The following is a 15599-nucleotide window of genomic DNA, read 5'->3' on the forward strand; positions in this document are numbered from 1 at the left end:
TAGCTTCCTGGCCCAGGCATTCCCCTACAATGGGGCATAGAGCATTCACAAGACTAAGGGCCTCTCTTCCCATTGATGACTGACTATACCATCCTCTGCTACATATGTAGCTAGAGCCATGAGTCCCACCATGTGTACTCTTTGGTTGGTGATTTAGTCCCAGGGAGCTCTGGGAGTACTGGTTAGTTCATATTGTTGTTCCTCCTATGGGGATGCAAAACCCTTCAGAACCTTGGGTTTTTTCTCTGGTTCCTCCGTTGGGGACCCTGAGCTCATTCCAATGGTTGGCTGCAAGCATTCACTCGTGTATTTGTTAGACACTGGTAAAGCCCCCTCAGTTGACAGCTATATCAGGCTTCTGTCAGCAAGCACTTGTTGGACTTCACAAAAGTGTCTGGGTTTGGTGATTGTATTTGAGATGGATCACCAGGTGGGGCAGTCTCTGGATGGCCTTTCCTTCCGTCTCTGCTCCACACTTTGTCTCTGTAACTCCTCCTATGGGTATTTTGTTCCCCCTTCTAAGAAAGTATCCATACTTTGGTCTTCCTTCTTCTTGAGTTTCATGTGGACTGTGAATTGTATATTGGGTATTCAGAGCTTCTGGGCTAATATCCACTTATCAATGAGTGCATAGCATGTATTTTCTTTTGTGTTTGGATTACCTCACTCAAGATGATATTTTCCAGTTCCATCCATTTGCCTAAGAATTTCATAAATTCATTATTTTTAATAGCTGAGTAGTATTCCATTGTGTAAATGTACAACATTTTCTGTATCCATTCCTCTGTTAAGGGACATCTGGGTTCTTTCCAGCTTCTGGCTATTAACAAAAAAGCTGCTATGAATATAGTTGAGCATGTATCCTTATTACATGCTGGAGCATCTTCTGGGTATATGCCCATTAGTGGTATTGCTGGGTACTCAGGTAGGACTATGTCCAAATTTCTGAGAAACTGCCAAACTGATTTCCAGCGTGGTTGTACCAGCTTGCAATCCCACCAGCAATGGGGGAGTGTTCTTCTTTCTCCACATCCTTGCCAGCATTGGTTGTCACCTGAGGTTTTGATCTTAGCCATTCTGACAGATCTGAGGTTGAATCTCCTGGTTGTTTTTATTTGTATCTATTGGGTTTATTGAAAGATTATTTTCTTGCTTTTTCTAGGGTGTAGTTTCCCTCCTTTTGTTGGCATTTTCCATCTATTATCCTGTGTAGGGATGGATCTGTGGAAAGATACTGTGTAAATTTGGTTTTGTCATGGAATATCTTGGTTTCTCCATTTATGGAAATTGAGAGTTTTGCTGGGTATAGTAGTCTGGGTTAGCATTTTTTTTCTCTTAGGGTCTGTATGAGATCTGCCCAGCATCTAGTTTTCTAGTCTCTGGTGAGAAGTCTGGTGTAATTCTAATAGGTCTGCCTTTATATGTTACTTGACCTTTTTCCCTTACTGCTTTTAATATTCTTCCTTTGTTTAGTGCATTTGGTGTTTTGATTATTATGTGACAGGAAGAATTTCTTTTCTGGTCTAATCTATTTGGAGTTCTGTAGGCTTATTGTATGATAATGGACATCTCTTTCTTTAGGTTGGGGAAGTTTTCTTCTATAATTTTGTTGAAGATATTTACTGGCACTCTAAGTTGGGAATCTTCATTCTCTTTTATTCCTATTATCCTTAGGTTTCATTTTCTGATTGTGTCCTGGATTTCCTGGATGTTTTGGGTTAGGAGCTTTTTGTACTTTGCATTTTCTTTGAGTGTTGTTTCAATGTTTTCTATGGTATTTTCTGCATCTGAGATTCTCTCTTCTGTCTCTTGTATTCTGTTGGTGATGCTTATATCTATGACTCTTGGTCTCTTTTTTCGGTTTTCTATATTCAGTGTTTTCTATATCCAGTATTTCTTTATTGTTTTTATTTCCATTTTTAGATCCTGGATGGGTTTGTTCAGTTTCTTCACCTGTTTGGTTGTGTTTTCCTGTAATTTGTTAAGGGATTTTTGTGTTTCCTCTTAAAGATCTTCTACCTGTTTGTGTTCTTTTGTATTTCCTTATTATGTCCTTTTTCTATTCCTCTATCATCATCATGAGATGTGATTTTAAATCAGAATCTTGCTTTTCTGGTTTGTTGGGGTAACCAGGGTTTGCTGTGGTGGAATAACTGGATTCTGATGATGCCAAGTAGTCTTGGTTTCTGTTGCTTATGTTCTTGTGCTTGCCTTTCTCTATTTAGTTATCTTTGGTGTTAGCTAGTCTTGCTTTCTCTGATTTTGGCTTGTTCTTCCTGCAAGCCTGTGTGTCAGTACTCCAGGGAGACCAGTTCTCTCTGCAAAGAATTTGGATATGGAGAGCTGTGCTACAGGGTCAGCTCTGGGGTGCAGACAGAGATCAGAAGAATCCTGTACTCAGCTGATCCTTGGTTCCTGTGTCCTGATGGTTCTGTGAGGGTCCCTCTTGGGCCAGGAATTTGAAGAAAAATGGTGGTCTTACCTGTGCTTGCAGATGTGTAGGGACTCCTGGGAGACTAGCTCTCTCCTGGTGCTATTTCTGTATGTAGCTTTATGGCACAAGATCAGCTCTGGGCACAGATGGAGACCGGACAACTCCTGTCCCAGGCAGCCCCTTGGTTCCTGTGTCCTGAGGATTTTGGCTGGGATCCTCTGAGCAGCAGTGTGGTCCTACCTGCTCTCACAGGCCTGTCAGAACTCCTGGGAGACTCGCTACCTCCTGGTGCTGTTTGGGTATGGAAAACTCTTTCTATATAACTTATAGCATCCATGTCTGGAGTGTCTAGTGACCTGTGACTTTTAACTTTCTTGGAGAGTCATGGCGCCAATGTTAACACATTGCAAGATCTTAAACCATCACCAGCATACAAGCCCCTGTGGCATTCCTGTAGCATTATGTGCTAACATGTGTAGATGGTTCCACACAACGCTGTTTTCCTTGACTTGGACAATTTGCTGTCTGTTGGGGCGGGATAAACTATGTACTATTATACATTTCGTTTTTTTTCTTTTTTTCCCAGCACAACAAGGATATTAACATGTGTCTTAGAATTACAGGGAAGGAGCAGAGCCTTAGGACTCTGAGGAAGCTGTACTCAAAAGTCTCCCATCTACTGTATCTTCATTCTCCCAAAGTACCCCTGCCTCTTGAAAAACTACTTTTCTTTTCAGGGTAAACAAACAAATAGTTGGATATTATAAACATATTAAAATGTTTTGAATCAGACTTACTTGTTCTATAAAAATAAGCAAAAATCACCACTACCACCAAAAAATAAAACCAAAACCAAAACCAAAATCCAACCCCCCAAATCAAACCAAATCCAAAAATAAAGCAAAAGAAAACACACAAAAAACCCTCCCTGTAAATATAGCCTTGATTTTATCAGCAAAAGAAATAGTCGTCTAGGGACAGAAATGTTCTGTTTATGGAAATGCAATATACATTGCTCAAATTTGTGGGCCAATTCAGTGTGAATACAACATCAAAATATTAAAAATAATAATCAAAAAATTAACCTTAAAGTTTAAAATCCTATTTCAATCCATGTGCACAAAGTGAAATGGGAGTTTTGCATTCGTGTGTTGTTCGTGTTTTACTTAAAAGTTCTTTTGAAATAATGATCTCTCATACACTTGGCAATCATCAACTGTATGCATGAACAGTAAAATGCTACAGTGGCACTTAAGCAAGCAGAGCTAATAATACAGGGGCTGAAAATCAGATCATTCTCTGATGATTCCAAGGGGATGATTAAGTCCAGAATCTGTCCTTTGGCAGGACTTAGAGTAGGCACTGGAGTGTGTGGTGTGTGTGTGTGTGTGTGTGTGTGTGTGTGTGTTTGTGTGGTGGGGGTTTCTGTGCGTGTGAACTCACACACATGCCTGGGGTATCAAAGAGAGCCAGGTTCTTATGAAGGCAGCGTATGTACCCTATCACAGAACTATCTTAGGCCTCTGTTTTTCTGAGATTCAGTCTCATTACATGAGCTAGGGAAGTCTCTAAATCATGACCTTCTTTTCTCAGCTTTTGGGTGTAGCTGGAAAGGCTGAGTTAGAAGTCTGCATTTAATAAACAACCAATCCCTAGGCAATGCTGATAGTTTTCCAGTATTCATATATTTAAAATGAATGAGCCAGATGTGACTCCATGTTAAACTGCTCAGAAATTGCAAGTAGAAGTAAATGTCTATAATATGATGAGGGTTTTGGGCATATGGTCAAAGATAAAAGGATATTTGCTTGTGTCTTGTCTTAGACAGACAAGGCAAATCCAAATTTAATTTTCTGGTCAGAGGTATTTGTATTGATAACTGCTATACTGAAGTTGGTGAATTGGGGCTCAAAACAAGAAATAGAAGCACTCCAATGTGAAAGAACAATGTGTGAAGATCAGGCATAAACCTGAGGAAGAAGAAATTCAAGATGAATAGCAACAAATGACTTCTGCTAAATGCAGGAAAAATAGGCATTGTACTCTATGGGTTTTATGAAGAAGTTATTGATTTGATACATCCATTAAAACCAGGTTGACTGTAGTTTCTGTTTACTTTACTTTGTTTCTATGGAATGACTCTGTTTGGGGGGCTATTATGCAGCATATGGCAAAGGAACTTAATGCCTGGGGCTTAGATTTTTTAAGTGCAATTTTGGTATAATGCCACTAGTTTTGAATCATTATTTTGAGCATGAATTACACTCAATGGCTAATGTTACCCCACCTTCTTGTCCTTTCTTATGTTCCCTACCTAAGTTTGTTCTGTAATCAAAAATCATTTAGACATTTGATGAGGCAAACTATTGATGTGTATATTCTAGTATAGAATAGTCTCCATTTTGAAAAGAAAGACCTTTTATTAGTTATTAAATATATGAATATATTCTATCCATATTATATAAAGGAAGGACTATAGTATCATCTGTTACTTTGTAACTTGGTAGGCACTCTAAAATTCTGTGCGTCCTTATTCTATATAACCATATCACATGTGTATGCATATGCTCATGTACATATACAGTGATAGTCCATAATTACTGTACACTTGTTTGATAATTATTTCAAACCATAATTTAAAAAAATAAGAATTTTACATTAAGGAGTTTGGTATTTTCTTACCCTCATTCCTTCAAATCTAGACAAAGCTCTTAGGGGTCTTAGGGCCCTCAGTGTCCGTAGAGATTTAATGGGGCCAAGGTCTGAGTAGCCAAGAGTGTTGGCTACTAAAGTAACTAGAGACACCTGCAAAAAATGACATTCTCAGTAAGGATTTTAATGATGTGACAAAACACAATGAAAATTCAGTTATAAATTGCACAAAGAAAAAGCAACAAGAATGTCATTTGCTTTGAATTGGTCCTCCCCATAATAGGTAAGAAGGAAGTTTTTTGGAAAAAGAAAATAGAATTCTTGGAAGATTAATAAAAAGAAAAAATAATGGAAGGAAGAAAGGTTACTCATTACCACACTTAAGTAGAAACAACACCTACAATTTTTGTATTTCATAATTACTGGATATCTAATTGTTTATTAAATGTGAACCTTAATAACAGCACCCAATACATTTTCTATTAAAATGAAACCCATGGCACACTTTAGTGTGCTTCCAAAGCTGTAAATAAAAGTATGTTAAAAACTTAAGTAGATCTAGACATGATTATAGCCTGTATTTGAAAGCCATCTGAAGATTCATGACTGAGATGAGAACATCTTCAAAATAAGAGTGTTTACAGCCTTTGATTTGCCAATATTTTCACAAAAGTCTGACTGTAATAATTTACGGATGGAATTTTGAATTATATTGAAAATACAGTGAGACTGGATGACTCATGACTTAACCATCAACCTAAAGACATAATTTCATCATGGTAGGCCTAGCAACCATGATGATGATGTTACAGGAATGTGTACTCTTTCCACAGATCATCTCAAAAGAAAGAACTTTGGCAGAAAAGAAACCAACATCCATTTCGGAACAGAACAGTGAGTTCCCAGTGAACAAAAATCTGTATCTCCAAGTGCTTTCTGTCTCTGAGTAATTTCCGTTTACTATTTACTGCAGCAGGCACTGTGTCTAAGAACAATGCTTTTCAACACAAGCTAATGCCATGTCAAAGAGACAAAGTATTTCTAGAGAAGAATGAATTCAGGTCAATTTCTACTGAAAAGTTTAGAGAAAAAAACCTTCACTCCTTAGAAGTTCACGGCTGCTGCCTAAGACAGGCACCTTGCTCTGTGGAATTGATGTCCTCGTGAGGTCCCTTCAGAATATCCCACTAAACGGAGCATACATTTTTAATAACCTATAGCTCATAGGAGTCATTACTCTTCTCACTCCTAAACTGATTCGGTCATGCATGCCCCTCATTTTCCACTTAAGAAAAAAAGCATGCTCTCTCTTTCATAAGAGAGATTCTAAAAATGTTATATAAAATTTGCACAGTCTTTAATGAAATAGAATAGTCTTTCAAACTGATGCTGAATTTTCTGAGAGTGAATATGTGATAATCTTGAGGAAACACTATAAATGGGAACCTATGGGCATGTCCCCACACCTATATTGTTTGTTTTTAATGTTAGAAGTATTTCCTTTATTTTTTGAGATTATCATAATGAAATCATTTCACACTTCAATTTCCTCCCTCCAAACCATCTCATATTGATAAATCTGCCTGCCTTCATCACAGATTTTAAAGTCATTTTGTAGTGAAGATAAGGTAGGTTCATTCTTGTTTATAATTAAAACTGTCTCTATGTTGGGCTATGCCCCACCTGGAACCTTCACTACAAATAGTTCTATGCTGCCTGTTCCAGGAAATGGCAATCATGCCTTTTGTTTCAAAAGGTTATTATGACAATTACCTTATTATGAGCGCTTGTAATCATCTCTTTATTTCAGGAAATTGTTATATTCAGTTTCTGTAACACCACCTATTTGCCTGACAAATTCCCTATTTGGAAAGCGCCTACTCCTGGACTGTAAAAGTCCTTATCTCATCATTTCCAGTGATGATCTCTTGAACCCCACTTTTAGTGAGACACAAGCTATGTACACGTTGAAAAAAAAGCTGGTTTCAGTTAATTGCTTGCTATAATTACTTTGGCCATGATAATTTGGGTCAATGATCTTTTTTCTCAAATCTGTGGGTTTTGAGAAAAAAAAAACCCTCCTCTCTCTTTTTCACCAATTGTTACATATGTGTGTATGTGTGTGTTTGCACATGAACACACATGCATACTCCTTAATACATATATATTCTAGGAATGTTAGTGACTACACCAGAAAACTTTACCAACACGACTGCTTAAACTTGTGAGCTGAACAAAGAAAACAGCAATAGATGTTCTAATGTGGACTATGTTGGAGGGGAGCTAGAAGCTCAGTGACCCTCAACCCTACACAAAGAACTACAGACTACTAAGAAGATAAGAAACTTGGGGAGTAATTAGTATATATTCATATAAAATTGTCAACAAATTAAAATAATGAGGAAGTAATGATACAAACTCATCATCTCTTCCTCCTTTAGTTTTTCTGTAATGAATATTGAACATAGTGCTTTACACATGGTAGGCAGACACTCTACAATTGAGTTCTGGCCCTAGCCTCCAAATCATTTTTCCTATGTTGAATAACATGTAAATTAAAGTATTTTTATGCATTTTCACCATCCAAGTCCTAAAATGTTCTCTGCATTTATTGAAGCAATTAGTGGTGACTTCTGTGCTTCACTGGCCTTCTGGAGCGGACGGTAGTTGAATGCTTGAGAAAAGGAGACTCATTTTGGTTTTCTCCAGCATTATGATTGAGATAAATATTCTCTAGGCTTTCCTTATCTCTAGCATAGAATTAGTCTTAATCCTGAATTTTTAACCCAAGTTTTAACCACTACGTGAGACAACTTGAATATCTCTCCTTTATCTGGGAAATTAATGTCGTGAAAATTAGCACCCTGTCTTTTAGAAAGACTCATCTGCCCTTTTCTGTTTTTTTTTATTATTATTAGGTATTTTCCTCGTTTACATTTTCAATGCTATCCCAAAGGTCCCCCATACCCACCCGCCCACTCCCCTACCTACCCACTCCCCCTTTTTGGCCCCGGCGTTCCCCTGTACTGGGGCATATAAAGTTTGCAAGTCCAATGGGCCTCTCTTTGCAGTGATGGCCGACTAGGCCATCTTTTGATACATATGCAGCTAAAGACAAGAGCTCCCGGGTACTGGTTAGTTCATATTGTTGTTCCACCTATAGGGTTGCAGTAAGTAAGATGACAAGATGGTAATCTAGAAAAGCACCAATGAAAACAGAACACTTAGAACAAATCAGCCTTTAAACTTTATTCTAAAATACTTACATCAACAATTAAGAAGTCCAGCCAACACCAGGCATTAGTGAAATATGTTTTATACCCGTATGCCACCCATTTTAGAAGCATTTCCAGAATGAAGATGTAGGTGAATATCTTGTCAGCATACTCCAGGATAATCTTAATGGTCTTTTTCTTTTCAATATATATATCCTCAAAAGCCTGTGGAAACATTCACATTTCAGCTTATGCGTAATGTTAAATTTATATTTCACTGGAGAAGAAGAAATTACAATTCTGATAGAGACATCACATAAAATAATGGTGTGAAAACAACTTGGCTAGCCTTCCTCTGGTTTGCAGCTCCTGCATAAAATTTACTTCTAACATCCTTTTCCATTGTCACAGAGAAGCAGAGGAATGGAATTACGTACAGTCTTCTGAAAGAATCATGGTTTCTAAAGCCTAAGGTCTCTCTCTCTCTCTCTCTCTCTCTCTCTCTCTCTCTCTCTCTCTCTCTCCTTTCTTTCCCTCTCTCACTTTTTTTTTCACATCACCTGCCTGTTCTTTTCTCCTTTCAAACGGAAAGGGTCCTGATCCTTTTCAGACTTTATTCCTGGGTCAGGCCCTCTTGTAAACCTTTGTAATACTACACTCTAATTCACACCCACCAATTAGGTTAGGAACCTCCTTTGGCTCTTACTCCATGCTAGTAGGATTTATCCTCTTCAAAAACTTTTAAGAAAATGACAAGGGTAAGATAGGATACCCACAGCCTGAAGCTCTTTGGAAAATAATTCAAATACATTTAGAGAGTTGAAGTAATGGGGGTATTGTAAATGGCCGCTGATCAAAATAGGTCTGAATTACATGAGGTTTTATCTTTCATATGGAAGCACTAATCACCTTGGTGGAAGAAATGAGAGCTAAATAACATAGCTTTAGTGATTAACATCGTATTTCCTGTCCGTGGTTATGGACTTAATCAGTTCTTATCCCCCGTCACTGCCAAATCTGTGTCAATACTTTAAAAACCATCATTAGCACATTTCTTACCATGGTTGACAGCAATACTGATGCAAAACAAGAATTTAGGTTAGAAAGAATGTGCAGACCCTCTAAGATGCACAACCTTGTGGACCTTCTGAAAGTAAGCAGGGTGGAGGTGGGGATGGCATGTGGTAGGGAAGGAGTCTAGCTCTCAAGACTTTCCTGTGCCTTTCTCCAAGTTCTAGAGGAGTTATGAAAACCATCCAAGCAGAATCAGTAACTCCAAAACATGGCAAGAAAGGGATTTGGTGTCAAAGAAGAATTCTGCTCTTAGAATTGGGGTACAGGTTCAGAGAGAGGAGTATTGAGTCTTGGTGATGAGATAAGATGCTCCATTCAGAAGACCTCACTGTGATTGGACCAGTCAGCAGACTCAGATGCAGGGTCTCTATTTGCAGGGTGAACTTTGTGGATGTTGAAACATAAAGGCAAGGGGAGAGTTGGGGTTTAGGTTTCACTGCTCCCCATTTCAGGTACTGTTTGTTTCTCCTTTCCTTTTTGGTGTGCTCTCCTATGTCTGGGTTATAGAAGGGGCTTTGAAATTATAACGTTGACATTTACTATAATTGAGATATGTGGAAACATTTTAAACTCTGTACTCAGTGTTCTTGTTTGTTAAATGATAAAATTTTATATTTTCTCAGAATGTTTTTGGGAATTTTATGAAAGAAATGTATATTGAAATTATAAAATATGGTATTTTTCTACATTATAGCTATTATTTGCATTTATTTAACAGACAGGAATTTCAAAATCTTCATTATCATACTAGGAAAACTCCTTGAGCAAAACTACCAATAGTTGCAAAGCTGTTTCCTTTCTTCTTCGTGTGATTCTTTTAATTCAGTTGATATGGCTTCCTCCAAAACATCAGTCTCCTTTTTTGGACATTTTGAGCAAAAGTTTATTTAAAACTTTAACCTTTTAAATATATTCTTTAGTGTCTGGGTTTGGTGGCTGATTATGGGATATGTTCACAATGCCAGAAAGATTTTGCTGAAAGGACCCTGTTATAGCTGTCTCTTGTAAGGCTATGCCGGGGCCTGGCAAATACAGAAGTGGATGCTCACAGTCATCTATAAGATGGAACACAGGGCCCTCAACGGAGATGCTAGAGAAAGCACCCAAGGAGCTTAAGGAGTCTGCAACCCTATAGGTGGAAAAACAATATGAACAAATCAGTACCCCCAGAGTTCGTGTCTCTAGCTGCATATGTAGCAGAAGATGGCCTAGTCGGCCAGCACTGGGAAGAGAGGCCCCTTGGTCTTGCAAACTTTATATGCCCAATACAGGGGAATGCCAGGGCCAAGAAGCGGGAGTGGGTGGGTAGGGGAGCAGGGCGGAGGGAGGGTATAGGGAACTTTCGGGATAGCATTTGAAATGTATATAAAGAAAATATCTAATTAAAAAATGGCTTCTTCTAATATATATATTCTTTAAAATAACTGGCCATATATAATTTAGAATAAGATAAACCCAGGAGACTTTATTAGTTATTAAGAGTATGAGCTATAGTAGGTAATATTAGGGTCCTGATTTCCATTTTGAAGACACACTCTAGTTTTAATGTGTAAGAGACTGACTTGTTAAGGAAGGCATTATCTTGAGGACCCTGACTGTTCTCATATAGTATATCAAGAATACAGGGTTACCCCCAAAAAGGCACAGAGAGAGAATTTACAAGTTTTTCTCCATAATAAATATAAATTTAAAAAACTATCAGTAAATTATTTTCAAATAGCATTTAAAATTATATCAAAAAAATCATTCATCATGACCAAGTTGGTTTCATTCCACAGATGCAGGTTAGTTCAATTTATGTAAGTAAATACATGTAATTCATCATATAAATCAACTCAGACATAAATCACATGAATGCTTCAATAAGCAAAGAAAGCCTCTTGGACAAAATCCAAAATGCCTTCATGGTAAAAGTCAGGATGGAGATAGTATCCCTCAACATAATAAGTACTATGCATTTACAAACTGTTAGTCAGCATCACACTAAAGATAGGAGAACTCAGGAAGACCACAAGCCCACTCTTTTTTATTCCCATAAATGCAGCTTTCGAAATACTATCTTAAGCAATATGGCAAAAAGAAGGAAATAAAAGCTATGCAAATAGGAAAAGAAGAGGTCAAAGAACCCTGATTTGCAGGTGATTTTGACTCTATAGCAAACTAACCTTACAGACTCTACTACAAAATGCTCAAAGTTGATAAGCATTTCCAACACCATGGCAGAATACAAAATTAACACCCAAAGATCAATATCTTTGGGGCTGGAGCGATGACTCAGAGGTTAAGAACATAATGCTCTTGTGGAAGACCTGGATTTGGCTCACAGCATCCACAGGGGGTGACTCACACTGGGTGACTCCAGTTCTGATGAATCAGATGACCCTTTCTGGCCCTTGTGGTGGTTTTTGCACCCTCACATGCGTGCACATGCAACACAATTATTAAAAACGAAAATGAATCTTAAGTCAGTGGTCTTTTTATATACCAGTGACAGTAGTGCTGAGGAAGAAATCAGAATGAACCATGTTTATGATAGCCTACCAATTAACCTTCAGCAAAGTTTGCCATACTTACCTTCCTTTGTGTGTGTGTGTATGTGTGTATGGGTAAAGATATTGACTTATGAGTCCACTTATCAGCTCACTTACCAGAGCTCCACTGCTGAGCAGGATCATGAGAACAATGAAGCTTTCAAACCAGCTGTGCTCCACTATCCTGTAGCAGGTCTTCCGGATGGTCCACCAAACTTTCCCTTTCCCGGAGTCTATGTTAACTTGGCAGCATGGAAATCTCCTCACACAGCCTGGCAAGAAGGACATGTGTAGAACACCTTGACACTCAGAGTAAAAGCTTTGAATGCATCATTTAGGGACTACCTTCTCCCACATTACATCGTTTCTTTTTTCCTAATGCTGCAGGACCTTCTTTTCATTGTCTAATTTTGATGACATTCTTTTAGTATCCGTCAATTATTTTTCACACAATGCATTATTATATGTCATTTTCTAATTTCCTGATTTCTTCTACACCATTTAAATTATTTAATGGGGAAACAAATGAGTGGGACAATTGTAACACCGAGGCAAATTATTTTTAAGGCTTTCTTCACTGACACGGAATATAATTGGACACATCTCTACTCCTGAATTTAAAACTTTTGGAGGGACTGGAAGTGCGGTTCAGTTGGTAGAGTGTTTGCCAAGCAAGTAGGGAGATATGCTTGGTCTCCAGAACTGCATATAGTCACATGGGGGTGGTGAACCTGCATATCGTCTATCCAAGCAGGAGAATCAGCAGTTCAATGATATAATTGGTAAAAGATGGAATTTGATGGAATAAACACAAACACAAGATAAAATGTTTTGAGCAACAGTATAGTATTCTCAATAATATTGGAAAAAGTAATAGAAAGTGTTAACATTAAGATAAAAAGGCAAACATACGAAAATGCAAATAAATATATTGCAATCTGCTCTAAGTTTGAAAGATTTGAGTTGGACCTCTTATATTTAAACTATCTTGCTATGAAAAACTAAGGAAAATTTTATTTAAAATGTTTATGCGTATTCATTCATTTTTACACCAAGTATTTTAGTGTGTCTTTGTATATAGCTTCATCTCCACAGAGAATTGGCTTTTGATTTTATTTAGGTTAAATACGCACAGATATTAATGAAATAAATGGATAAAGCAATTAAAATAACAGATATGTAGAGGTCACCTTGGAAGAATGGAAGAAGTTCACATAACCTGGTTTGTATATTAAAAAGAGTTGGGAAGAGGTTTGAAGAGTTTGGAAGAGACAGAGCCTGAAATGAATGAATTTGTCAGTAGCAGAAAGAGTTTGGTTTCAAAAAAAGCCAGAGTTTGGAAGGAATCCATTGCAAAAGTACAATAAAGAAGTTCATTTGTGAGAATTAACAACAGTTCAGAATTATGAAAGCCATATTCTTAGAGGTGAGTGTGAGAGAATTTGGACAGATTACGAAGCAATTGCATTTTGCTTCTAAAAATTAAATCATATAAATCAAAATTGAGGAGTAAGTGATGGTTATAAGGAAGGAATTTTATAGGCAGCCTCACTAGACATTGTCAATAGAATATGGTGCTGGTCAGTGGAAGAGAAGCTCAAACCCATAGAATTTATAAGGTTCTAACATAGCATCTTCATCAAGGGGAAAGAGAAATGAAAGCAACAGCAGATTCAAGACATTCATCTTGTATCTTCAGCAGGATTTAGTGACTAAGTGAAGGTCATAAAAATATGAGCTGCTTTGAAGGGTAATGAGTTAGAGATTATGATAAAACTTCTGAATGTTGGCATATGGTAAATGTTTGAGGTCTGAATCTGAAGTTCAGAGGAAAAATGTGAGGCAGAAATTATTAGGATAAGTATATCAGAGGTCAGGACCATTTCATGAGATCCCACAATCAAAATATTGAAGAATGGTTCACATTTAGAACATTTTGTGACAATACCATTAGGGGATAGGGACAAGATACGTGGTGTGCTGGAACCATATTGGTTCATGAAAACTCCCTGGGAAACTTTCAGAAAAATTTTAAATGTTTTGTTTAAAATCACCATTATAAGAGGTTAAGGTAACTAAATGTAGAATTCAATACTTTCTAAATAGAGTTAAGAATCTATCGCTTCCTAATTATCATTCTCTATCTCATACTCTCCATGCTACATTATATTTTTTGTTTTTTTGAATGGTGGATCATATCATGCTACTTGGCTTCTGTATCATACCCTCCGCAAGGTCACAGCCATGATGGAAACATGGCTGGCACAAATCTTTACACAATGAAAACCACCATAGGTAATTTGTGGGGTATGTGTGTGTGTGTGTGTGTAATAAAATGATGGAAGGAATGTTAATGAAGTAGAGAAACAGTAAGTCTATGTTGTGTTTATGGGCAGCAGAAGCCATTGAGAAATACTTTCTCCTTACTCAACCTCCATTATGTATTTATTAAAAATTGCTGAAATCATTAATGAAGGAATAAAATCGTGTTTGTTTCAGTAACTAATATAAATGAAGATACTGACTGGCCCTCATGAAGTGTATTTACTCATCAACTGTAATTATAGGCAGTTGGCAAAATTCTACAATAGTTTTCTGGAAGACACAGTTGCATATGTAGATTGTGTGTGGCAAATAAGTTACATATAATAATATATGTATTAGTTACATATAATTGTTAATTTTGCACATATTGATATCAGAAATTCTTATACTAAACTGCTGTGTGAAAACATACTTTTTTTCTCATGGACAACTAAGTTGCTATGCACTGATGTGGCAGGAGCGGTAAGCAGTGCTTATGGAAAGCGAAGAGGCTGCAGTAAAGGAGAAGTGATGGAGACGGCAACTGAAATGTGAACACGAGGGGCCAAAAAAGATCATCATTGCAACTTTTAAAAATTTATTAAAATGTTTAAGTCGATTAAAAAAAACCCAATCAGAATTACTTTTACAAAAAGAATTGTTGGAGAAGACATGAACCTTAGTCAAGAATGTGCAATGTGAGTTGTAATTTTGCTCCTCTTAAAATTGAAAGAAACATTTCTTATGACTATGAAAGGAAAACAAACTGCATGGTAATTAGAAAAGCAAGGAAAGTTTTGTCTGAGCCAAAGCCTCATAACCACTGCCCCTAGGGTGGATCATACCATGGAGAATTTCTCTCTTACTTGATACAGGAGTGTTCAGTCACCTGCCTGCTGTTCATGCAAAAACGAATCCCCAGGGTTTCCCTGCCTAGCTGGTTAGCAAGGTTATCATACCTTCTCTGTAGAATGACTATTAATTAAATGTAAACACAACAATATCTCTAAACAGTCTAATGAGTCCCGGTGGGTCAGGTCTTTGTCTTTTGGGTGGGTTCATTAGTTTGCTTTTGTGATACATTACATAAAGTCTAGGTTGGGTTTCATCATGTTAAAGCAATGATCCCCAATAGCAAGGAAAGCACAGACAGATCACCCTAGGACACATCATAATCAATATAATCAATGTAAAACTGATTAGGAAAATACGCTTTTTAATACTAGAAGTGTTGACATGACCTAAAACAAATGTTTTGTTCATAATTTCCTTTCAAAACAAAGAAAATAAGAGACTGGATGGGATTGTTTGCTCTATTATTAAAGTAAGAATTGGTTATTAGTTATTATTTATACAAAGAGTTGATGAACTCAGAATATTTTAAAGAGA

The 15599-nt window shown here is 37.2% G+C and overlaps 1 protein-coding gene and 1 long non-coding RNA gene across 8 annotated transcripts in view; one reads left to right on the top strand and one right to left on the bottom strand.

The window, feature by feature from the left end:
- Gm13629 (predicted gene 13629) overlaps positions 1 to 15599 on the top strand; it is a 106593-nt gene that overhangs the window by 55617 nt on the left and 35377 nt on the right. The window lies entirely within an intron of this gene.
- Scn9a (sodium channel, voltage-gated, type IX, alpha) overlaps positions 1 to 15599 on the bottom strand; it is a 155035-nt gene that overhangs the window by 16417 nt on the left and 123019 nt on the right. For all 7 annotated transcript variants that reach the window (XR_001781564.2, XR_374432.4, XM_006499033.4 and 4 more), the window contains 3 exons: positions 12024 to 12178; positions 8353 to 8526; positions 5117 to 5239 (listed from right to left, as the gene is read on the bottom strand). Coding sequence is in view for 5 of the 7 variants with exons in the window: in XM_006499033.4 (XP_006499096.1) it covers positions 5117 to 5239; positions 8353 to 8526; positions 12024 to 12178 (452 nt within the window). In the remaining 2 variants the exon portion in view is untranslated. The remainder of the gene's footprint in view (positions 1 to 5116; positions 5240 to 8352; positions 8527 to 12023; positions 12179 to 15599) is intronic.

Source organism: Mus musculus, chromosome 2, assembly GCF_000001635.26.
Source record: "Mus musculus strain C57BL/6J chromosome 2, GRCm38.p6 C57BL/6J".
Taxonomy (NCBI): Eukaryota; Metazoa; Chordata; class Mammalia; order Rodentia; family Muridae; genus Mus; species Mus musculus.